The following is a 23,675-nucleotide window of genomic DNA, read 5'->3' as shown; positions in this document are numbered from 1 at the left end:
TAAGTAGTTTACTTACAAATAAATCATCAAACTTTGATTTACCTAAGTGCTAAATTAAAAATGTTAAAATGTATTTGTGCAGTTAAATTGGCCATCAAGAATGACTATCAAAACAGTAAAAGATTATTTGAAATTATCAGTGCAGATCAGAAACTGATTAATATTCATGAGTTTCACAATTTCGTGACGCCCATGGCTATCAGTGACATAAAATAAAGTCTTCTCTGTCGTCACATTTAATAAATATTTTATACATTTTATACAACCGGGGCAAAATCGAACGCTTGCGTGATCTTATAATTTTTTTTTATTTTTTCCACACAAAAAAAAAAAAAAAAAAAAAAAATTATAATGTAGATGTATGTAAATAAAAGCGGGTTACAAACAACTAAAATTATTTTATATATATATATATATATATATATATATATATATATATATATATATATATATATATATAAAATAAAAAATAATTAAATAAAATTCAAAATAAAAACGGTTTATGCGTATATATTTAACTACTCAATTGTTTCTGGACAGTAGTGGTCACTGATTGTTCTACTTGTTGATAATATTTTGCTGTGGGAGGGGCTTTGATATGTCCTGTTCTGATTGGAGGGGACAGAAGTTCTAGATTCAGTGGGCGGGGCTTGCGTTCATTGTGACCCACCAGGGCGTCTACATGGCGGCTGTGGTTGAGACTTTAAATACAACTAAACATTTCATCCAAGAGGTGACACACGACCGTTCTTTCACGCGCGTGCATCTGAAAGGTAAGAATACAGTGTTATATATTCACCACGAGCTTTTTTTGGTTCTTAATAAATCGCTTTTTACAGCAAATCATGGGTGTGATGGAAGCAAAGCGGATCAGCTGGAGAGGAAAACAGCCGCCGCCTGCGCTCGTGCATTTCATCACACTGTCCTTCACTGATTTAAAATAAAGAACAATCGCAATAGATTATAAAATGAAACAGATTTCAATTTAAGACACTATCCAAATACCGTCTTTTTTTGATCGGCTTGTTCGTCTGTTTTTTTTTTTCTTTGTTTCTCTGACAATAGAGCAGACGGAAGGGTGGCAACAATCCTTACTGAGATTAATAGTGAATAGATTGCAGTAAATTTGTATAGTTCACCTTTAAAAATAAAAATTCCGCCACCATTTACTCAACTTCATGTTGTTTTAATCCCATTAGACTTCCTTGGAGCACAGAAAGACAACCTCAGTCACCACTTATTTGCATCTTTTTTTTTCTCCATACAATGGAAGTGAATGGTGACTGAGCATGTCAGTACCTAAAATTCTGCCTAAATATCCTATTAAAGTTTATATTAGAGGTCGATCGATTGTGGATTCTGCCGATACCGATAACTATGTTGGTGGAAAAGGCCGATAACCGATTAATCGTCAGTTTGGGGTGTAGTTCATTTACAAAGTAATTAGTTACTGTAATCTAATTTTGGGTAGTGTAATGCATTACATTTTTGTAATCCGATTACAGTTACTGACTTTCAATTGATTTAATTACTTTTAAGTGCATTATACGATTATGCTTATTTCTTATGATGTATGTAGAATACATTAATTATGGCGAATGACTTGTGTAACAATGAACAAGAAAGAAATATAGACATTATTTTGATTTTGTTGAGCGGAAAAGTGTTTTAGAAAGTAACGTTAAGTAAAGTAATTATAAATGTGATTACTTTTTCAATGAAGTAACTAGAAAAGTAATCCGTGGATTACTTTTAAAAGTAACTTACACAACACTGTTAATCGGTCGATAGTTAAAAAATAAATCGTAGTCTTTCCTTACTGTGATGGGCACAGTCGTTGAGGCTGCAAGGGTTCAAAATAAATAAAATCCCAGATGCTGTTTATTGTTCAACCAAAATCCCAATAATAAACCAGAAAAATTTTGATTTTATGCATAACGTGGGAGTCTTGTACAATAAACAAGCCCCAAACACACTTATTTCGAAATGACGGAGAATTGGCTCCATTACAATGCTCTATATTTAAGTATTTACTTAAATTAAGCTTTTTATATCCTATATATTCAATATATATATATATATATATATATATATATATATATATATAAGCGTCTGCCAAATGTAAATGGAGACAGCAATGTATGTGCTAACGGGGCACGTTTCCATTAGGGCTGCAATTTACAATTATTTTGATAATCGATTAATCTAACGATTATTAGAACGATTATTCGACTATTTGGCAATTGTTGCCATGATTAATCATTAGCTCTTAACTGATTATTCAGCTTGTGCCTGAGATAAAAGGTTGTATTAAACGTGCTTACTAACAATAAAGAGGACAAAATCATCTTTTAAAAATACCTCTAAATGACATTCACTGAATTAAAGGGAAAAATACTTTTTATTAAGTTTAACTCAGTAAAAATAATCCTGTTGTTATCAAGTGTTTTGTCTTGTCTTCCATTTAAAATGGTCTAAAAATCCTTAAAACAAGATACATTTACTTGAGAAGCAACGTATAAGATATTTAGACTTGCTTTAAGACAATATATCTTAAATATAAGTGTATTTTGTATATAAGTGTATTTTTTCAGTTGTTTATACTTCTGCGAGTGAAGACAAAATATACTTATATTCAAGATCTGTTCTCTAAAATCAAGTCTAAATATCTTATATGCTGCTTCTCAGGTGAATGCATCTATTTTAAAGGATTTTTAGATATTTTCAAATATTTAAATATTTAATATTATATTCAACATTCTCAGATAATATATATATATATTCTGCAGTATAGCTCCTAAAGTAAATGTACATTGTTTTAAAGGAGTTTTAGATATTTATATTGGAAAACAAGCCAAAACAAAAACAAATCAAAAACGTATTTTGTTGCCGTGTATAATGGGGTGAAGACTACCCTCTCTCACCTTTCTGTTCACTTCAGTCCATCTTTAACTCACAAAAACAAACTCTCTCTTATTAATAAAGCTGCATATGGCCAATTGTCTTCACGATAAGAAATGCACAGTGACACATATATTATGATTCAATAAGTCACGAGCCATCACGTTATAATCTAGCTGCATTAAGCGTGTGCGCTCGAGGGATGAGTGTCCCGTGACAGAGTGTGCCTCAGCTGGGTGCAGTTTCAATCTCTCGCCCTTAGATCGGGACATTCGGTCAACTCATAGAAGAGGCGCTGAACGCACAGAGAAATTACAGTTTCGGAGTGTGTAGTTATTTACATGACCTACTTCCTTATTATTTGAACTTTAATAAAGCTATAATGCATTAAATAGAACTGCATTAAAGATGTAACGCCGGGGTGTTTCCTTTAAAGACGCTCGACACGCAAGTTTTGCTTCAGTGGAGCGGCAGGTCTAGCTCCACATATTCCACAACGAGAATGCTTCTGTTTTTACTTCTGATTTTATATAATTCCCTCATACTTTGCGATCTACATCAGCTGAAGCTGTTTGGAAAGTTTCGAGTGCATCTGGACTGTGATCTGTGTAACTCTTCCTCTCCTCGGTCAGGCGTGATCTGGTCGGTGCTGCTCTCGCGCATCATCATTAGAGTTTAATGTGATCTCATGTTACGTTAAATTACATCAAACGACTATTCGACAATTAAAATTTTTGTCGACAATTGTTTCAGCCCTAGTTTACATATAGTTGCATTTCTCTTTGCATGCCCTTGCTGTTATTTACAATACTTAAGTATCTAATCATTAATCTTCATTAATGCATTAAAGTGATTATACAAATTTTGCCAATAACCAATTGTTCCAAAAAGCAACTATCGTCACCGATTAAGCGGTAAACCGATATATCTCTCTCTCACACAGGGTTAACATGTTTGGAGCCAAAAGCTTTTTCTAGTCTCTTAAGTTGTAGCTCTTCTTGAAGCTTGCGAGATATTGACAGTCATCAACAGGAGGATGGAGCAGGTGGAGCAGATCCAACCCGAAAGCCCCCAGCTAGAGTCTATAAGATCAGATGTACACGAGGGTCAGTTCGATGAAGGAAGTACCGGTACAAGCACTCGACGGAAGAGAAGAAAGAGAGAAGCCAGGCCAGAGTCCATTATTGTGTACCGCTCTGATACAGAGAGAGCAGCTGGAGAAGAACATGGAGGAGATATTGAGGGTTCAGAGAGGACCACTGAAGAAGGGGCTACTTTTCTGAACAACACTACTGGTGAAGGTAAAGCATGCAGCTGCAACCCTCATACACTTTGACTTATTGAATTTGTTGTGGTCTGTGGAAGGCTTAGTCTAACGTAGCCAGACTTCTGCTATAATAGCGGAATATTTTGCTATTAAATATCTAGTTGATTTTCTACTAAGTAACTCTGTTATAACCTTCCTATACTGTGCGGTCATTTTTGACCGAAATCACTTTTTCCGATGAAATAAATCCGCCCCCATAAATCAGCCACAATGCAGAACACACACACCCACTCACACAGAGAGAGAACAAAGACCAAATTCTGAGACTTCTGATTTATTCACTAATTTTAGTTTCACAGTCCATTGCTGTTCATTTCTGTTTATTACTGTGGATTTTCTTGACATTATTATTAATTTACTTAATTAGATTATTAGGGGGGCCTGGGTAGATCAGCGAGTAAAGATGCTGACTACCACCCCTGGAGTGGCGAGTTCAAATCCAGGGCGTGCTGAGTGACTCCAGTCAGGTCTCCTAAGCAACCAAATTGGCCCGGTTGCTAGGGAGGGTAGAGTCACATGGGGTAACCTCCTCGTGGTCGCTATAATGTGGTTCTCGTTCTCGGTGGGGCACGTGGCGAGTTGTGCGTGGATGCCGCGGAGAATAGCATGAAGCCTCCACACGCGATACGTCTCCGCGGTAACGCGCTCAACAAGCCACATGATAAGATGCGCGGATTGACGGTCTCGGAGGCAACTGAGATTCGTCCTCCGCCACCCGGATTGAGACAAGTCGCTATGCCACCACGAGGACCTAGAGCGCATTGGGAATTGGGCATGCGAAATTGGGGAGAAAAAAATAAAAGATTATTATTAATTTACTTAAAGTTTTAATGTTTGAAATAAATGATTGGCAATATTATTATAAATGATTATTCTATGTCTTCTCTTTGTAACAGCAGGTCAGGTTTGACTGTAAGCATATTGTGATGTTACTGCGAAAACTGACACTTCAAAACAAAATGCTAAACTTTGATAAATAATAGTTTAATAATGTCTAAATATATATCCAGATTAGCGCTGTTGATTTAACACGTTAATTTATTGCAATTAATTCTATAAAAAATGACGCATGATTTTTTTTTACGCAGTTAATCATGCCCAATGATGCTTGCGTAAATTCTGTAATAAAAGTATGGATTTTCTAACCATACGAGCAATTTTAAGCTTGAAGTACATCTGTTTTTACGAGCCACGTCAATAGATGACCGTGCACCTCAACAGACCACAAGCGGTGCACCACAGAATGACAACCGCTCACGGTGGAAGCACAACAGAATACAGGTAACTTGAGACACGATTTTCAAAGTTTCCACTACTTATAGCTTGACTAAGCGTCCTAAAAATATGCCGTTTATGAAGCTGAATACCAGTGAGACGCTCCAAATGTGTCCGTCTGAGGCATCTTAAAGGTACACTTAGTAATTTCTTCCTCATAAAAAAAGTTTAACTCCTGAAGACATTGTAATTTTGTTATATATGTAAAAATTCATGGCCACATTAACATGAAGACTCCAGTCATATCAGTGTCCTTATAAAAGCTGTTTTATTCTACATGGAGAGGGTCCGCACATGGGGGCGGCCATGTTAGAATCACATGACCAGCTGAATACTACTCGTGTAATCCCACGTCCTTTTATTGGACACTTTCACTCATTGATTGAAGTAATCATGGCTGACTGTGAATACTACATTTCTACAATGGCATCTGAAACTGAAAACTATTGATTTTAAGTTATACTGCATCCAAGCCACTAGGTGTCAGTGTAAGTCCAAGATGACACAAAGACAAAAGTTACTGAGTGCACTTTTAAGCCGCTTTTTGTATTGTTTAATCAACACTGCAGCCATCTACTGGCTATTATTGTCATATAATTTTATTTTATTCAGCAGATGGCAGCAATCTGCCCCCAATAGATGACACATTCTCATATTTTCTTCATATTTCTTGCAGAACTGTAGGTTTTTACTGTAGTAAAGTTACATAAATGTGCTTATTTGCATATGCAAATGAACGGTGAAATCCAGAAATGAATATGTAAAGATCTCAAAAATGTAAAATCCTAAAAAAAAGTGCATCATTTTATTGTTTTTACTTCAGGGAAGAAGAAATGTTATCATTTCTTAAAATAAAATAATATAAAATAAAAATTACGCCTGTATTGTTTCCGGTACACTTTGTCAAATCCAGGGATGAGTTCATCCTCAAAAGCCAATCTGACTGGAAATGACAATTTCAGACTTTCAGCTTTTAGTGTTTTTTAAAAAAAAAATTTTAATCACTATTGGAATGAGGCATAGACTAGAGAAAGGCTGATGTATTTACATTATTTATTATGGGAAATGCAAGTAAAATACTGCATCACTCAGGATTCTGGTATATTTGTGATTAAGTGACTGACATTCTTCAGGCTTGTTTTTTTGTCTTCACCTCATTAGGTTGGAGTCTACCACCAGACAGCCGCTATGTGACACTAACAGGAACCATCACACGTGGCAGGAAGAAAGGTCAGATGGTGGACATTCACGTCACCCTTACAGAGAAAGAGCTGCGCGAGATGGCAAGATCCAAAGAGCGTCTGGGCGCTGAACGCGAAGACGGAGAGGGATCGAGCCACTCGTGCGCTCTCGGGATTTCTCGAGGTCCCCACATTGTCCTGTGGAGTCTCTTTTGTGCTCCCGTAGTCTTCGTTTTGTCCTTCATCACCTCGTTCTACTATGGAACTCTCACGTGGTATAACATTTTCCTGGTTTACAACGAAGAACGGACGTTTTGCCATAAAATAACAATTTGCCCCTTTCTCATCATCTTCTACCCTGTGCTCATCGTAGCTCTATCGCTGTCGTTGGGACTGTATTCGGCCATTGTGCAGGTGTCTTGGGCGTTCAGTGAATGGTGGCTATCCGTCAGGGACCTGGAGAAGGGCTTTTGTGGATGGGCTTGTGGGAAACTCGGATTGGAAGACTGCTCGCCTTACAGCGTGGTAGAGCTGCTGGACTCGGACACGATCTCTGGGAGTTTGCAGGGAAAGAGTTTACAAACTTCCTCAGTGTAAGTTTTGGAACAAAGCCACAATGTTTGTTTTTTGAGGCTTTTTACAGGCTTTTTGTTAAATATCGTATTAGTCCAAAATCAAAAGCTTATAACTGTGTTCTAACCAGGCGAACCAAGTTTCCAGGCGTGACGACACACGATTGCAGCCTATCAGAACATCTTTTATCTTTAATATACAGCTATGTGGAGTGGGATTTGGGACCAATGAGATTTCATAGAGGGCAAAAAGCTGTTTTGGTTCCAGAAGTATTTTTCCCATCCATTTATTCCATAGGAATATGACATCACATTTGGTTTGGACTCTGTTTATGACAAAGACTAAACAATTGTTTGCTTATTTTGTCTGTTTCTTACCAACAAAGTCCTTTTTTGCTACCTATTTTTATCATATGTTATATGACACAATGTTTTCCTTTCATGGTGTGTTTCTTATTATATATTCATCTTTTTAACATATTTACAATATTTATTGTATTATATTTATTTTAACAGTTTGCATGTGTGTGTTTTTTAGGAAGGAGATAAGAAATCATTTCTCTAAATCTGAGGGGTTAAAGAAAGAGCAGATAAACTGTAAATGCTTTAATATCCTTCTCAAAAATTAAGCCATATATATTGATATGCAAATAAACAGTGAAACTTTGTGAGAAATTATATATAATCTCAGAGTGGTCTCATTTTACTAATTATTTTTGTACTGTGTGTGTGTGTCTGTGTGCATGCGTGTGTGTGTGTGTGTGTGGATGGGAGTAAACAGTTATTCCCAAATGTTCATGTCTTGTGTAAAGATTGGGTGTCTTGGACACTTTAACCCTCCTATGGTATTGAAAAAGTGCCATTTGGTATTCACGGTCATTTTTGACCGGAAGGATCAGATGTGTTACCCCCCCCCCTTTTTTTTATTATAATAATGATACCATTTCTTCTTCCCTGAAGTAAGAACAATAAAATCATGCATTTCTTTTGGGATTGTATGCTATTTTGATTTTATTTCCATGTACATTTTTAAATATTAGCATTAATTTGCATATACAAATAAGCAAATAAAACAACTCAGAACCTACACTTTTATAAGTTGAAACATGAAAATATGAGAATGCAACATAAATTGAAGGCAGATTGCTGCCATCTGGTGAACAAAATATAAATAACATGACTTGAACACCACGTCATGCCGGTAACAGACAGTAGATGTCTGTAGTCACCTACTGTGTAGTCTGATGACTTGTAACCTAAGGTTAAATTTTAAGATATTCATTTGGATATACAGTACTGTGCAAAAGTCTTAGGCGCTTTATATTTTTCACAAAAACATTTGTCTTCAAACAGTAATTTTATATATTCTGCTTTTAGTGTATGAGTAGTAAATATCAATTTTAGATTTCAACATTCCCTTTGCAAATAGAAAAGATTAGAATAGAAGAACAGGGAGCCCTGCAACAGATGTCATGGCCCCCTGCAACAGATGTCATGGCCCCCACAGAGCCCCCCACTGAACATTGAGACAGAAGCAATTGAGACAGCCTAAATAAATATATTTTTTAAATAAATGATGTACTTATATAATGTAATGGGTCAGGAAAGTTCTCATTTTAGGATATACAATTTTTATTAATAATGCATTTATTGCTAAAACTGTGGAGGCCATGATTCCCCCCCCCCCCCCCCATTTAAGTGTCCCTATTTTAAAACTTCAAAAGTGGTAACCCTACCCATAGCTGATAGGTATTCTTGTTGCCTAGCAACATTCTTTTTACCGTTTACTGCTAGGGACTATATTTTTTGTGCGAAAGAATGGCATTTAATGAGTTTACTTATAAAATTTAAATTTTTTGTGAACATTTGTGTCCTTAATATTTTTATTTTTTGGTAACCGTTTTAAAAGGCAATAAGGCACTCAAGGCTGTGCCATATTGTGAATATAGTCACGGTTGAAGGTGTTATTGTTACAGTCTCTTTAATAAGATCGGGCTTGAGGGCATACATTTCAGCATAGATATACATACCTAGATGCTGGTTTGGAGTTACTCCAATACCTGAAGTAGAAAACATGCCCTCTCATTACCATACGGACACAGAAATGTATAAATAAATAAATGTGGAAATAAATACAATAATAAATAAGTACGGAAAAACTCATTTATGTCAATGTATTTATATATTTATTTATTTATATGTGCACTTTTTCATTTTTTTTACATTTCTTTCCAAATATATTTATTTATTTTTAATATTGTCACATTTGGTCCTCCATAGTCTCGCGTCGCTGACAGTATTGGGGCTCAGCGGAACCTTATTCTTGTTCACAAGCTGTGAAGATATTTAATTGATAATTCATAAATATATTATTTTAGTATCACTGAAGAGAGCGCGCGTAACTGTCTCTAATTATACAGTTGAAGTCAGAAGTTTACATACACCTTAGCCAAATACATTCAAACTCAGTTTTTCACAATTCCTGACATTTAATCGTAGAAACCATTCCCTGTCTTAGGTCAGTTAGGATCACTACTTTATTTTAAGAATGTGAAATATCAGAATAATAGTAGAGAGAATGATTTATTTAAGCTTTTATTTCTTTCATCACATTCCCAGTGGGTCAGAAGTTTACATACACTTTGTTAGTATTTGGTAGCATTGCCTTTAAATTCTTTAACTTGGGTCAAACCTTTTGGGTATTCAGTATATCCACATAATTTTCCTTCCTCATGATGCCATCTATTTTATGAAGTGCACCAGTCCCTCCTGCAGCAAAGCACCCCCACAACATGATGCTGCCACCCCCATGCTTCACAGTTGGGATGGTGTAGTTCAGCTTGCAAGCCTCACCCTTTTTCCTCCAAACATAATGATGGTCATTATGGCCAAACAGTTCAATTTTTGTTTCATTAGACCAGAGGACATTTCTCCAAAAAGTAAGATCTTTGTCCCCATGTGCACTTGCAAACTGTAGTCTGGCTTTTTTATGGTGGTTTTGGAGCAGTGGCTTCTTCCTTGCTGAGCAGCCTTTCAGGTTATGTCAATATAGGACTCGTTTTACTGTGGATATAGATACTTGTTTACCAGTTTCCTCCAGCATCTTCACAAGGTCCTTTGCTGTTGTTCTGGGATTGATTTGCACTTTTTGCACTAAACTACATTCATCACTAGGAGACAGAATGCGTCTCCTTCCAGAGTGGTATGATGGCTGCGTGGTTTATACTTGCGTACTATTGTTTGTACAGATGAATGTGGTACCTTCAGGCATTTGGAAATTGTTCTCAAGGATGAACCAGACTTGTGGAGGTACACCTCCTATCAGAAGCTAATTGTCTAAAGGCTTGACATCATTTTCTGGAATTTTCCAAGCGGCTTAAAGGCACAGTTAACTTAGTGTATGTAAACTTCTGACCCACTGGAATTGTGATATAGTCAATTAAAAGTGAAACAATCTGTCTGTAAACAATTGCTGGAAAAATTACTCATGTTATGCACAAAGTAGATGTCCTAAACGACTTGCCAAAACTATATTTTGCTAATATTAAATCTGTGGAGTGGGTAAAAAATTAGTTTTAATGACTTCAACTTAAGTGTATGTAAACTTCTGACTTCAACTGTACATCATAAGTTTAAATGGCCATCTGGTTGTTTCTAAAAATACCCCACAGTGAAAGTGTGACCCAGTTTTAGTTCATTTAATACATTTTAAGCTAATGTTCACTGATGCTTCATATATTGTCGTTAACAGCATATTTAACATAATTTTTCATTCTTTATTAGCATTTTCTGTTATAGATATTATATAATAGTTAATTGGTTTCTATCAGTGTTGGGTAAGTTACTCTAAAAAAGTAATTAATTACTAACTATTAATTACATATTCTACAGTGCAATTAGATTGCTGTACTAATAACTCTGTCTGAAAAGTAATTGAATTACTTATTACTAATTACTTTCTAAAACCCTTATCAACTTCAACCAGATGAAAAATACAAGGATAGAAATTAAATTGTTATTTTAATTCTTTCAAATAAATCATATAAAATCAAATAAATTATTCATGAACTGGCCAAAGAATTTAAGGGGGCAGCGTTAAATTAGAAAACATATATTTTAACATTAGACATTACATTTCGATTTTAAATTCACTATTGTTTTATATAGAATTGTTCTGTAGTCTATACAGTATTTAGCACAATTACATCAGAAGTAACACCTGTAATTAAATTACTTAAAAATTAAGAGTAATCCCTTACTTTATTTTTCATTGAAAAAGTAATTTAATTACAGTAATTAATTACTGAGTAATGCATTACACCCAACACTGGTTTCTGACTTACTTCATTAGTCAGCACTGGTACTCTGTATGGATGTGGGTTTCTCCATGAGTAACTCTGAACCGGGCCAGGAGCCGCTCTTCAAACAGGCCAAGTAATGTTATCCAGAAATTTGTCCAGCGACAGGTTTGTAGTTTCCAAAGTCATTTTTTCAGTTTACTTACAGTATAATACCTACTGGCTGTAATAACAAGAGCTTGATTGACTTTCTGTGTGTTGCAGGTGTTTGCTGAGAATAAGGATGAAGTGGGTCTGGTGCTGTTTGGTACCGATGACACTAAGAACCGTCTTGCCCAAGACGGACAGTATCAGGACATCACTGTTCATCGCCATCTCATGATGCCTGATTTTGGACTGCTAGAAGAGATTCAGAATGACCTGCAGCCTGGTGTACAACAAGCTGATTGTATCCTTCATAAAACCCTTTAAAATTGATAGATCCATTTCAGGTTGTACAGCATACCGAAAGGACCGCCCACATTTCATTTACTGACCATCTGATGCATATTACACATAAAACTGGAAGCATTTTCTGCCAAACTCTAATCTGTTTGGTTGGCTTTGGACCGGCTCTTTGGCTGAACTTGATTCAATCGTGGACAGTGGTTCCACGTGTTTGAAATGAGTTTTCTTAATTTAAAATTACTATGTAATCTCAACACAAACACTTTGTGTAGAAAGAACCTAGCTGATTTAAGTAAACCCAACAAAATTAGTCAATGTAACTCCAATAAATCTCTTTTGCTTTGTACTAACTAGTGAAAGTGAATATTTCAATGCTTTATCAATTGAAACAGTTTCATCAATGCTACATTAAAGTATTCATGTAGTCCCAACTCATATGGATTAATTAAACATCTATTTTAGAAATTTAAATGGATAGAACACAGTGAAATCAAGTTGTGACAAAATGTTCTAGAATTGTGGAAGTAATTTAAAAACATTTAATGGAATGTTTATAGTCAACAGTGTAACTATGCGAGACTAAATGGAATGTACCTTGGTATGGTACCTTGAAATATTCATGTTGTGATGTTGAATATGTTATTTGCATGTTACTAACTATATATGTGAAGCCCTTGACTACTTTATCAGGGCTTGATGCTCTTGTCGTCTGCATGGATGTTCTCCAGAACTAAACCATGTGAGATCATTTGTCACACATTCTTCTGTTGATTGATCTGGACTTGAGAAGTTTTTGTGCTGTTGTCACACTTGTGATTGGTTGTTTAGGGGGAAGAAGTACTCAGAGGACCAGCTGGATGACATCATTAAGAACTTGAAGAAAGCCAGTATTAACCTGCAGTTCTTGTAAGAAACGTTTAATTAATAATGTCATATAAATGTCATTTGAAAATAACAGACTGTGTATCATCGCCACAGTGCCCCAAAAATATCACATAAATTTGGTGACAGCGACATATACTGGTCAAAGATTTTGAATAATTGTACATATTCTCAAAGCCTTTCTAAATTCACTACCGGGGTTACTATGTATTCAGAAAATATCTTTAATTGCTGCTTGCGGCTGGATCATTCTGTGTCAATTCAACCAGAGGTACCCTTGAATATTTAGTTTTTTGTCATTTTTACTTGGGGAAGAAAGACATTAATGATAATGAAAGGCAAAATATTAAATGGCACAAATCAATATTTACTGAGTTATCCATTATTTTGTAGAGGAGGGTCAAAATGACAATTTCACCTATGATTTTGGAGCAAAACTACAAGGATAAGAAACGACCTGAGAAAGGTGGCAGCGTCATTATTACTTTTACACAGAGATAGGTAGGTCTATTACTCAAATCAGTTGACTTCAGCACCACTTGTTGCATTATATGCCAATGATGTGAGTCCAAAAATGGGAAAAAGCACTTTTTTGTGTTTTTCTTTTTTTTTTTTGGACTAAAGCACTGAACTGGTAAGCAGAAGGTTGTTGGTTTGATCCCCACAGCCACCCCCATTGTGTCCTTGAGCAAAGCACTTAACTCCAGGTTGCTCCAGGGGGATTGTCCCTGTAATAAGGGCACTGTAAGTCGCTTTGGATAAAAGCGTCTGCCAAATGCATACATGTAAATGGAGGTGGACCAGGGTCGTCGTCAGCTCCACCTCATCCAGGTAAAGGTTTGAGTAGACAGCAAACTCAAGGTCTGGAGATGGTCAAACAGATCATGACTGCTCTGGATGAAGGGAACGGCCTGGAGGAAGTCTACACTTTTAGGTAGGAATTCATATGTTATCAGTCATCTACAAGGTGTACATTTTTGTGCTTTACTTTTCATGATTGGAGGATCTGCTAAGGAGCTAGTGTAACCAAACAAGTGGATGTTTTTGAGTCATTGCGTCATCATTTTCTTCAGTGATGCTCTGGAGAAACTGTCCATCTTCAAGCACATTGACAGAAAGCCGATGGCCTGGCCGTGTCAGCTCACCATCGGCAGCTTGATGTCCATACGCATCGTCGGATACAAAGCTGTGAGTTCCTCACGTTAGAATATGCAAGCAGAAGTATTGTTGTTTTCTACTCTAGTTTGTTATAATGTTGTGTTTGGTGTGGGTAACATCCAGGTAACGGAGGAGAAGGTGAAGAAAACATGGGCTGTGGTTGATGGTCAGAGTCACCAGAAAGATGACATAAAAAGAGAAACGGTCAATTGCATAAACGATGACAACAAAACTGAAGTACGGAAGGATGACACTATTCAAGGTGAAACCTTCTCATTCTCACATTCTCAAGGGCAGTTAAGAGTCCAAATCTGTCCAAACCTTGTTGAAGTAAATGTGAAATGCTGTTTGCAATCCATTACTTCTGTAATGTGATGTCATTATGAGTGAAACAGGATATTATTCAACAAGAAAAATAAATGCATGTAGGATGGAAATGGAGTTTATCCATCAGGAATGTTTGGTCTTTTTTCATCTGTCCTTTCTGTTTATCACAGGTTTCCATTATGGAAGTGACATTGTGCCATTTTCTAAGGTGGATGAGGACCAGATGAAATATAAGTCTGTTGGGAAATGTTTCTCTGTGCTTTGCTTTACTAAACAGGAGCTGGTACAATTCTCTCCATTAGATGGTGCTCTTTCTCAAACAACAAATGCTCATACAAGTGAATGCCTTTTAACAGGATGCCACTGTTCATGAATTGTTTATTAAGGGTGGTCCATGTCAGTAGGTATTCTAGGAAGATTAAAGTAGCATATGTCCTAAAACAAATAATCTTTGATTATTACGTGTATGTTAACTTTTTGGTCTGAAACTTCCACGGAGGTGATTTGGATCTGACAATTTTAAAATGATGAATTTTATGTATTTATAAACATTGCTTTGAAAATAGTAACAAAGAAGTTGTAACGGGTCAATTTGACCCGGTTCATATAAAGACTTAAGAGAAAGCTGTAATATGCCAGAAAACTTTTATAATTGTAATGCAATGTCAAAACATTATCAAAATGACACCAGAGCCTAGAACTGTTTGAAAACAATAGAAACCAATGTCAGTAGCACAACATATTTGTTCGACCATGATAAAAACAAATGTATGTGATAGGGGGCGGGGGATACCTGTCCCACACACTCTAAAAACTTGACCCACACACACCCAAACCCACCCACCCAAAACACACACACAGAAACAAACATACTGTACATAAGTTGTCACAATTTTATTAGCTCAATATAAAAGCAATGCAAGTCAATGGAAACAAATGGGAAAATAATTTATACAAATGTGTGTGTGTGTGTGTTTCTGTGAAACCCATATTTATAATGCATTATAAAGGCATTATAATGCATTAGTAATGTCTCATAATACACCTTGTAATATGTTATAACATCTCATAAATAACTGTAACCATAATTGTAATACATTATAGTAATTATCTATTCATAGTTATACATTAGAGTATAATGCATTATAAATTCAAGCGAAAACTTATTTTGTTTATCTAAAAACAGGTCCGCCGCAGCAATAGCGACAACAGAACACAACACCGCTGCACACAAAACAAAGAATAGAACTTGCTAAACATGTCTAAAGAGTTTGTAGTCGAAGAATTGATGCATTTCTATGCCCAGCCTTATTTTTAAACAGAGTATTCGGAAATCAAACAGAAACTCTGAGGAGGCTACAGGTAGCCACAGTCACACCGTGTCCTAACCTGATGGCAAACTACATGCGATAAAAGGTACATTTTCTGTGGTAATCAGAGTTTTTGTTTTTGCGAGGGGGCTGTGTGAACTGTTGCTCTCATGTCCTATCATGAACGCACACAGGAGATCAACGGTCAGTGAACATTTTCACTAAATAATACATTAGATTTCAGTTTGTTTCTCATCAAACCTTATCGTATGCTTTCATAACAATCATGAGACTCATGGAATAATTTATTAGACTTCTGAATTATACTTTTGTGTTCTTTTGAAGCTTGAAGAGGTGGTCACCATAAACTGCCATTGTATGACATCACTGAGCACAACATGTTTATCAATTTCTCCCTTTGTGTTCAGAAAAAGACAGAAAGTCATATAGAGTTATAACAACACAGGGGTGAGTAAACAATGACTGAATTTTCATTTGTGGGTGAACTATCCCTTTAAATTGATTTAATATATATATATATATTTCATGGTAATCGTGAACAAAACAAAATTGGTCAAAAGGTGTAGGAAGTTGGGATCCCTGTTAGTAGGGTTGTCAATGTCAAAATATTTAATCATGAGCTTTTATAGTTATTATTGCTGCTCCAGTGTATTGCATTTCCTGGTATGTAATGGTCTTCAATGCCTTTTTAAAGGTTATTAAGGTGTCAAATACTTTTTTTATGTGAAACATCCACTAGATGCTCAATGTGGATTGATAATTGATTATGGACCCATCTTGTATCTAGATATTATCTACAGTTGCTGTTGTTGCTGCGTTGCAGTGGTTGCTTTGACAGTCATTATTTTGTAACCTTGCTAGCGTGCCAGCAGCTGACCGACAGGATCGAGCAGTTGCTGGGCAACAGGAGCCCAGAGTACTACATGAAGAGCATCGCCTGTATCCAGGCGTTCAGGGAGCAGTCTGTGAAAGTGAGTGCTCAATTAAACTTCCACATTCAGTCAGGGATCACAGAAGGATCAATTGTTTCTCAGTCTGTAAGAAACACACACTACAGCTAGAGACAGACTGAACTGATCTATACTTCATTTAGCTGGAGTCTGAGTGTTCTTTAACCAGCCTATTATGTAAACAAAAACCACATCTGTATGTCCACACTTTGCATGCACATTCATGACACTAAATGAGGAAAAGTCACAAAATTTCAAGAAGAAAAGTATTGATGCTGACTACCACCCCTGGAGTTGTGAGTTTGAATCCAGGGCGTGCTGAGTGACTCCAGCCAGGTCTCCCAAGCAACCAAATTGGCCTGGTTGCTAGGGAGGGTAGAGTCACATGGAGTAACCTTCTTGTGGTCTTGATTAGTGGTTCTTGCTCTCAGTGGGGTGTGGAGAGTAGCATGAGCCTCCACATGCTGAGTCTCCGCAGTGTCATGCACAGCGAGCCACGTGATAAGATGCACGGATTGACGGTCTCAGAAGTGGAGGCAACTGAGATTCGTCCTCCGCCACCCGGATTGAGGTGAGTAACCACGCCACCATGAGGAACTACTAAGTAGTGGGAATTGGGCATTCCAAATTGGGAGAAAAGGTGATACAAAAAAATAAAATAGGTTAACAAGTGTTTCAGACAGCTCAAAAATAACTGAAAACAGGTCAAATTGACCCTAACATAATAAAAAAAGTAAAATGTGTTTGCTGAAGGATGTCCTTCCCAAGTTATTTATTCTTGGTTGCATGCCAGTAAAAAAGGCCTAGTAATTGTACAGAATTCTTGTTCTGATTCCGATTCATTTTATAAGGGAAGCAGATTCATGACTGACTGATTCATTTAAAGAACCGAGCCATTCTTTCATGAATCGGACTTCACTTATCACGCTGTTATCACATTGTTGCATGCAACCAGCGAGAGCAATGCATCAGAAATATGTTTTGTCTATTTAATGTCTTTGTTTTAGTTTTTTCAGAGCCATTAACAGAGCTGAACATCATGAATATATCAAACACATTTGGCAACTGTCAGCACTGTTTATCAATCGTTTTCCTTTGTAAGCATGCTAGACGGAGGCCTTTGACCGCTGTGTCGCGTCGGTTTTCTTTATTTGTGGTGCTGCATCTAGATTTTTTATTTTTAGCAAAAAGACAAGTTCAGTAGGAACAGACCCTGAGAATGGACCATTTTCACATTTCCAAGAGATCACAGCTAATAGTATTTTTGTGTTCCAATTTGCTTAGACATCAGAAGAAAAAAAAATCCACTAATACATCTCAACAACTTTCCAAAAGAGGAAATCGTAGTTACACATATGTATTTTCTGAAGTACTTACTCAGTCTAAATAGGTGCACAACTTACATAATTTCAGTAGTACACCCAAACGACAATAGTCGTATAATACTGTTCATGTGTTAAACTTGCTATAGTTTACTTCCACATTGTTTCTTAATCAAATATCAATGTCAAATGTAAATCAAATCAATTACTGACACAACAGCGCCACCTTGAGTAAGAAATAACATGTATGTATGCATATGGCATTTTGATAATTCACCATAGTTGATCATTCATTGTTGCACAGAAAATCAACATGATATAGTATTTATTTGTATGAATATAGTACTAATTTCTCTTGTAATAAACAAATAAATAAATATGAAATATTCATAAAACTATAAGTTATGGAAGTGCAAATAAAGAAAAGAAAGAAAGAAAGAAAGACACTCTTACATACCTAGGGTCTCTAATGCCCCTATTCGCATTTGGTATTCAAGACATTACATAATTTTTTTTATTTTTTTTAGGAATTTTTGGTGTTACACTATTTAAAAGAGAGAGATTGAGGAATACTAAAGAGGTGTGGGCACAACTCCAATAAATGGTTGAGGTACAGGGGGTGGAATGAGGTTATGGGTCACTAAAGACCCGAGGTATGTTTAAGGGTTAATAAAGACAAATTTAATATAAAAAGTTTGCTAGATTTACTCTGCTAAATTAATCGAAAATATGTCATCACCTTGTTTTACTCTGTTTTATTCAGACTGGAAATGCAGAGCTGTTCAACAGTTACTTGCAGTCTCTGAAGAGGAGCATTCCAGACTGTAATCTTCAGGAATTCTGGAATCTGCTCGTACAAGGTAACCGAACATGAGTACAAGCGTCCATCTGTTTATGTGGAGCTGAAGTCATCACAGCTTCAACATATGCTGTTGTTTTCAGATGCACTTACACTGATCAGCAAAGATGAAGTGGACGGCAGCACCATTTCCAAACAAGACGCAAACCAGGTACCACTTACACTTTTGGTTGCAGTTTCGAAATCCTTTGGGCTACTGGCAGAATTTGGATATCTTTTAAAAGAGGACATTTAGGTGCTTTATTTTCCCAATGCCCAAACAAACTAGGGATGAAAAGCAAAAAAGTTAGAGAAGACTAAGTATATTGGAACTGAAGTGTTTAATGCAGCACATTTTTATTATATAAAAATATATATGATAAATGTGCCATAGCAACCCAGAAAAGCGATGGTCGCTTCGTTCCGTCCGCAACTCTCATTGAAACAACTTCTGAGCAGCTTTTGAACACCTACTTTCTAATGTTTTCCAGGACTGGAAAAGTCATGCAAATTAATCAAATCATGGAATTTCTATAGTGAAATATGGAAAATGGAATACTTTCCTAGTTATACTAGTTATACTTATTTTCCAACTAGTATTTAATGTGTTTTCTTTCAAGTTTTTTCTTTCTTTTTCTTGCCTAAGACACATTAAGGGAAGTATTTAACCTCCTCAACTCCGTGGACCCGCCGGCATTGTCGCTATATCGTGAAAGTAGTTTACGCTTAAAAAGCTCAAGTCCCCGTATGTATAAGTCAGGCATATGTGGTATCGTTTTGAAAGCTTAGAATCTGAACTTTTCAATGATGACCATCACTTCTGCATTTATGTTACTTAAAATAACAAAATAAGGCCTTAAAACCTCCACGTCGCAAATAAGCGCCACCTAGTGGTTATGTGGTAGAAATATTAATATGAATATACAAGTCTTTAAAATAGCACTTAAATAGACAAGTCATATATCAAATGAAAGCTCTCATTCTCAGGAACGTTAAAAGATTTTCAAAAGAATCACAGAATGAAATATGATATTTGTAAGACATCAAATACAGACATCTATTTTATGCTCTGGTAACTGCTGCTGTAAGCCCCAAATAGCTAAAAATATCTGCTTTATATCTGCTTTTACCTTAGGAAGTTCTCTAAAAAATGACCCATTTTTACTTGTCTGTGAGCTTGCTTGTGTGAATAATCCAATGTCCAGAACAAAATATAAGGAAAGGAAAAGCATGCTAAACAAATCATCAGAAATATATGTTATCGACTATTAATGATAAAATGTTTGATGTCATCGCAAAGAGGAGGATCTCAGCTTTCTAATGATACCTAGATTGAACTTCTAGTCCACTCAGAGGCCGATATATTTGATGAAAAAATGGGGGTGGTGCATGAACTGATAATTAGACTGAATGTCTATGGACGAGCACATCGGCGAAGGCTAAAATGTGTTATAGCGCCACCTACATTTCAGATCTGTTTATTGTGATGGAAGGTGATAGAGGAAAAAGTATTTTATTCTAGTACTTTCTGTCACCTAGTGGAATAAAATTAGACTATTTGGAGGGAGATGGGGTGAACAGAACCAGAATTTCATGCTTACAAAAAAACAAAATATTCAATTGAATCGTTCCGAATTTGCCTATGCGATCAAACCACTGATCTATATACCTAACTGGATTGCTCATGACAACAGTGAAGCTACTGCGCCGCCATCTTTGTATTCCCTAACATTCTGTATTCCTATGGGTCTCAATGGGAAATCATCTGTTTTGGTGAGTCATTTTTACCTATCCAGTCACTTTAAAAAAGATAAAATAAACAGCATCACAGTGCAATCTTCTTATACATGTAATTAGTTATTTATTTGGACTCTCGTTTTTTCCCCCTGCTTATTCTAAGTGTGAGCGTGTTATGTTACTCTTTATTGCAGCAGCATTACCTTCAATGGCGCACGGGTTACCTCAGTAGAAACAAGTTTAAGAAACTGAAGTAAGATATCAGTAGACATTTTCAAACATATGTTTGGCAGGCTTTAAAGTGTTTATTCTGAATACATAATTATATTTTGTAACTTTTGTTTACGTTGAACATTCATTGTGGTTATTTTCTTAGGCTAAATGAATATTAGCTATGTACCTAACGTTAGCTTAGGAAAATAACCACAATGAATAACAGTATAACTCACCAAGTTAGCTTTTTTGGTCAAGTGATACAACTGATGAATATATTGTGAGCTTGCATTAATTCTCCATGTGTGATTTGTACTTTTTGCAGTGCAGGCCTGAATACGGCCCAGCTCACGGGCATCATTTCTAAAGTGGTCAATTGGAATTGATGAGGAGCACATGGATATTGTAGAAGTTAAACAAGGTAAGTTTGCAGTTTGGATTTCATTAATCATCCAACTGAATGTTAGATAAAACCAGAATTGGTTTGCAACAGGAGGAAAAGCTGTATGAGCAGACAGTTGTCAGCCTGGCTTCACTGAAGAGCTGTTTTAACAGGTAAGAGAACAGACAACAATAACTGAGTAAAAAAGATTATACTATCCGTTTTTATTTGCCATGAAGATACTTTTGCAACATGCAGTATAACAATAGTCTTATAAAATTACTGTGTTTCAGATAGTTATAACTTTTAATGTTAATAGAAAAGTTGACCCAAAAATCTAAATTCTGTCATCATTTACTCAACCTCATGTCCTTCCAAATCCATGTGACTTTCTTTTGCAGAACCCAAAAAAAAGGTATTTTGTATTCCATATAAGGAAAGTAAATGTTGAGCAAAATATCTTGTTTTGGTCACCATCGACTTTCATTATATGGACAAAAACATTCTTTAAAATATCATCTTTTGTGTTCCACAGAAAAAGTCATACAGGTTTGGAAGGACATGAGTTTGAGCAAATAGCTGTGTGTAAGGTCTTACGTAAGTTGGGATGTAAAGTTCACACTAAGGGCTTAGTAACTACTAGTTAGTTTGTAACTTAGTCAGTGCTTAATTTAATTGCATCACCTGTTCTTAAGGCAAGATTTAACTAGTAGGTCGTAAGCTCTCCGTAAAGTAACGTATAGTCGCATAATATGACGTTTACTTGTATTGATCCAATAAGCAGCCTTCAAATTTTTACACAGAAGTATTAAAAAGCCATGAATTTCAATTTGATCTTGTTATGGTTAATGTAAATTATATCCCCATTAAAATACGATACGTAATAAAAGTAGACTTGATAAATAGTATATTTGCCCTGTGTACATAACATATAGGAACTGTATCTAAAATAAATAAAGGGTGATAAATAAATACTAATACAACAGGTTGGAAAAACAGACATTTATTCATTTTAATATCCTATATATATTTTGAATGTTGAAACTTGACAATGGGCGACGCACCCTGAAAACTGCACCGTTTGAACGGTTTCCTGCTGAGGAGATGCTTTAAAATTACGTTTTTTTTTCTCTCTCTCTCAACGTCAACGTCATACTATATGTCGAAATGATTGATGCCTGTCACGCAAATCATGAGCTCATTGATGTCGGCTTTCTGCAATGCACTTTGAGTATGAAGATGTGATTGTTGTATGGTTCTAGATTGAACATGTGTGCCTCAAGTTCCTTGAATGCACAACCACCATGGAGTTCCAGAACCTTTGTGGAGACCCTGGATTTAAATTTGGTGTCAAATTCAGAGATGGGCCTTGTGAGTGTGTGCTGTTGAATAAATCTCTCAGCAATATTGCAGACTTTCAGGACACTGTCTGACGGTCTGATAAGTCCACCTCGGGACTTCATGTCGATCAGTGTGTTCATCTTGGGAAGAGCTCTCGACACTGAGTGCTGATAAACAGGTAGTGTACTGAATCTTCTTCATAGTTGTTTTAACTACAAAGCCTGCTATGTACCCCACCACAGCCTCTTTGAACATGGACAAGCTGGGAAGACTTACAGTGATGTTTTTCTCTGTGTCTTCTGTTCCAGGCTGAACGTCTCTTTGCCGAAATGCCAGCATATCAGAAGGTGTTGCCTCCAGTACCACTGTGCTAACCGGTGGAGAACAGTTGCCACTAGCTCTGATGGCATGTCTTGCTACCATTCTTTTGAAAGCTGACTTAAATTGCCATGCTGTGGGATTGTTATTAAATCCATTAGCAGATTTACCCCACATATCTTCACATTTTTATTACACAAATTATTAAATTACAACCCGTGGGCACTTTTGCCACATCCTTTAGTGAGCGTTGTTTCGCGGTTAAACGGCGCACATCGGGTCATATTGAGAGTTTCGTCTTTTGACGTTCGATGCCCTCTGTCGGTAGGGAATAGTGAGATGGCCGCCAGAACACTTCCGGTGGCTTCACCTACTGCTGGCAGTTTAGAATTCTATGAGCAATCCAGTTATATAGATCAGTGGATCAAACCCATGAATCGTGAGTCTAGTTGATTCGCTTTCAACCCAAAGATTCACACCCCTTGCTTGTGTAGTGCAAAACATGCTTGCAAGCCTTAGTGATGTCCGTTTTGTGAGCGAATCATTTCTAAATCTAGCAGGCAGCTCCAGCACACGAGGACACTGGCGATGTTGACGATCTGGTGAGTCATTCATGCTTTGATGATGTCACTGTTTCTGACGAGTATGTCAAATAAGATGCATTTGTGAATGTCAGGAGTAAAACTAGCTTCAGACTAGCAGTTATCCATTATTACAGTTTTCACATGCCTTCCTTCCAACATGTTTAATTAAAAGTTGTTTTTGTTTTCTGTGCAGTTGGTCATGATGTACAAAACACCCATCTGTCCACCTTGTGGAACGCTGTTAAGTGCCATATTCTGCTCTCAAGTCATTGAGATGTTAATTTACTCTTT

General features: G+C 36.4%; 2 protein-coding genes and 1 pseudogene across 2 annotated transcripts in view; 2 read left to right on the top strand and 1 right to left on the bottom strand.

Annotated features, from left to right (window-relative positions):
* The first annotated feature begins 649 nt into the window (after positions 1–649).
* LOC127447543 (transmembrane protein 169-like) lies at positions 650–7,930 on the top strand. Its single transcript, XM_051709502.1, has 3 exons — positions 650–773; positions 3,845–4,202; positions 6,665–7,930. Exons 2-3 carry the CDS (start codon positions 3,938–3,940, stop codon positions 7,279–7,281), a joined length of 882 nt encoding a protein of 293 aa, XP_051565462.1. The 5' UTR covers positions 650–773; positions 3,845–3,937; the 3' UTR covers positions 7,282–7,930.
* A 521-nt stretch (positions 7,931–8,451) lies between these two features.
* On the top strand, positions 8,452–23,578 carry LOC127447608 (X-ray repair cross-complementing protein 5-like; annotated as a pseudogene).
* Positions 17,137–23,675, bottom strand: part of LOC127447541 (E3 ubiquitin-protein ligase MARCHF4-like) — a 51,031-nt gene continuing 44,492 nt past the window's right edge. Inside the window, exon 5 of the transcript XR_007898398.1 lies at positions 17,137–17,249. The gene's annotated coding sequence lies outside the window, so the exon portion shown is untranslated. The remainder of the gene's footprint in view (positions 17,250–23,675) is intronic.

This window comes from Myxocyprinus asiaticus, chromosome 10 (assembly GCF_019703515.2).
Source record: "Myxocyprinus asiaticus isolate MX2 ecotype Aquarium Trade chromosome 10, UBuf_Myxa_2, whole genome shotgun sequence".
Lineage (NCBI taxonomy): Eukaryota > Metazoa > Chordata > Actinopteri > Cypriniformes > Catostomidae > Myxocyprinus > Myxocyprinus asiaticus.
Note: the sequence above shows the minus strand (reverse complement) of the source record. Positions and strands in the feature narration are given on the sequence as shown.

Bases quoted from the DNA above. Each gene is read 5' to 3' on its own strand.
- LOC127447543 (XM_051709502.1), top strand. From the start codon at position 3,938: ATGGAGCAGGTGGAGCAGATCCAACCCGAAAGCCCCCAGCTAGAGTCT. The intron at 4,203-6,664 runs GTAAAGCATGCA...TCACCTCATTAG, and splicing joins GAACAACACTACTGGTGAAG to GTTGGAGTCTACCACCAGAC.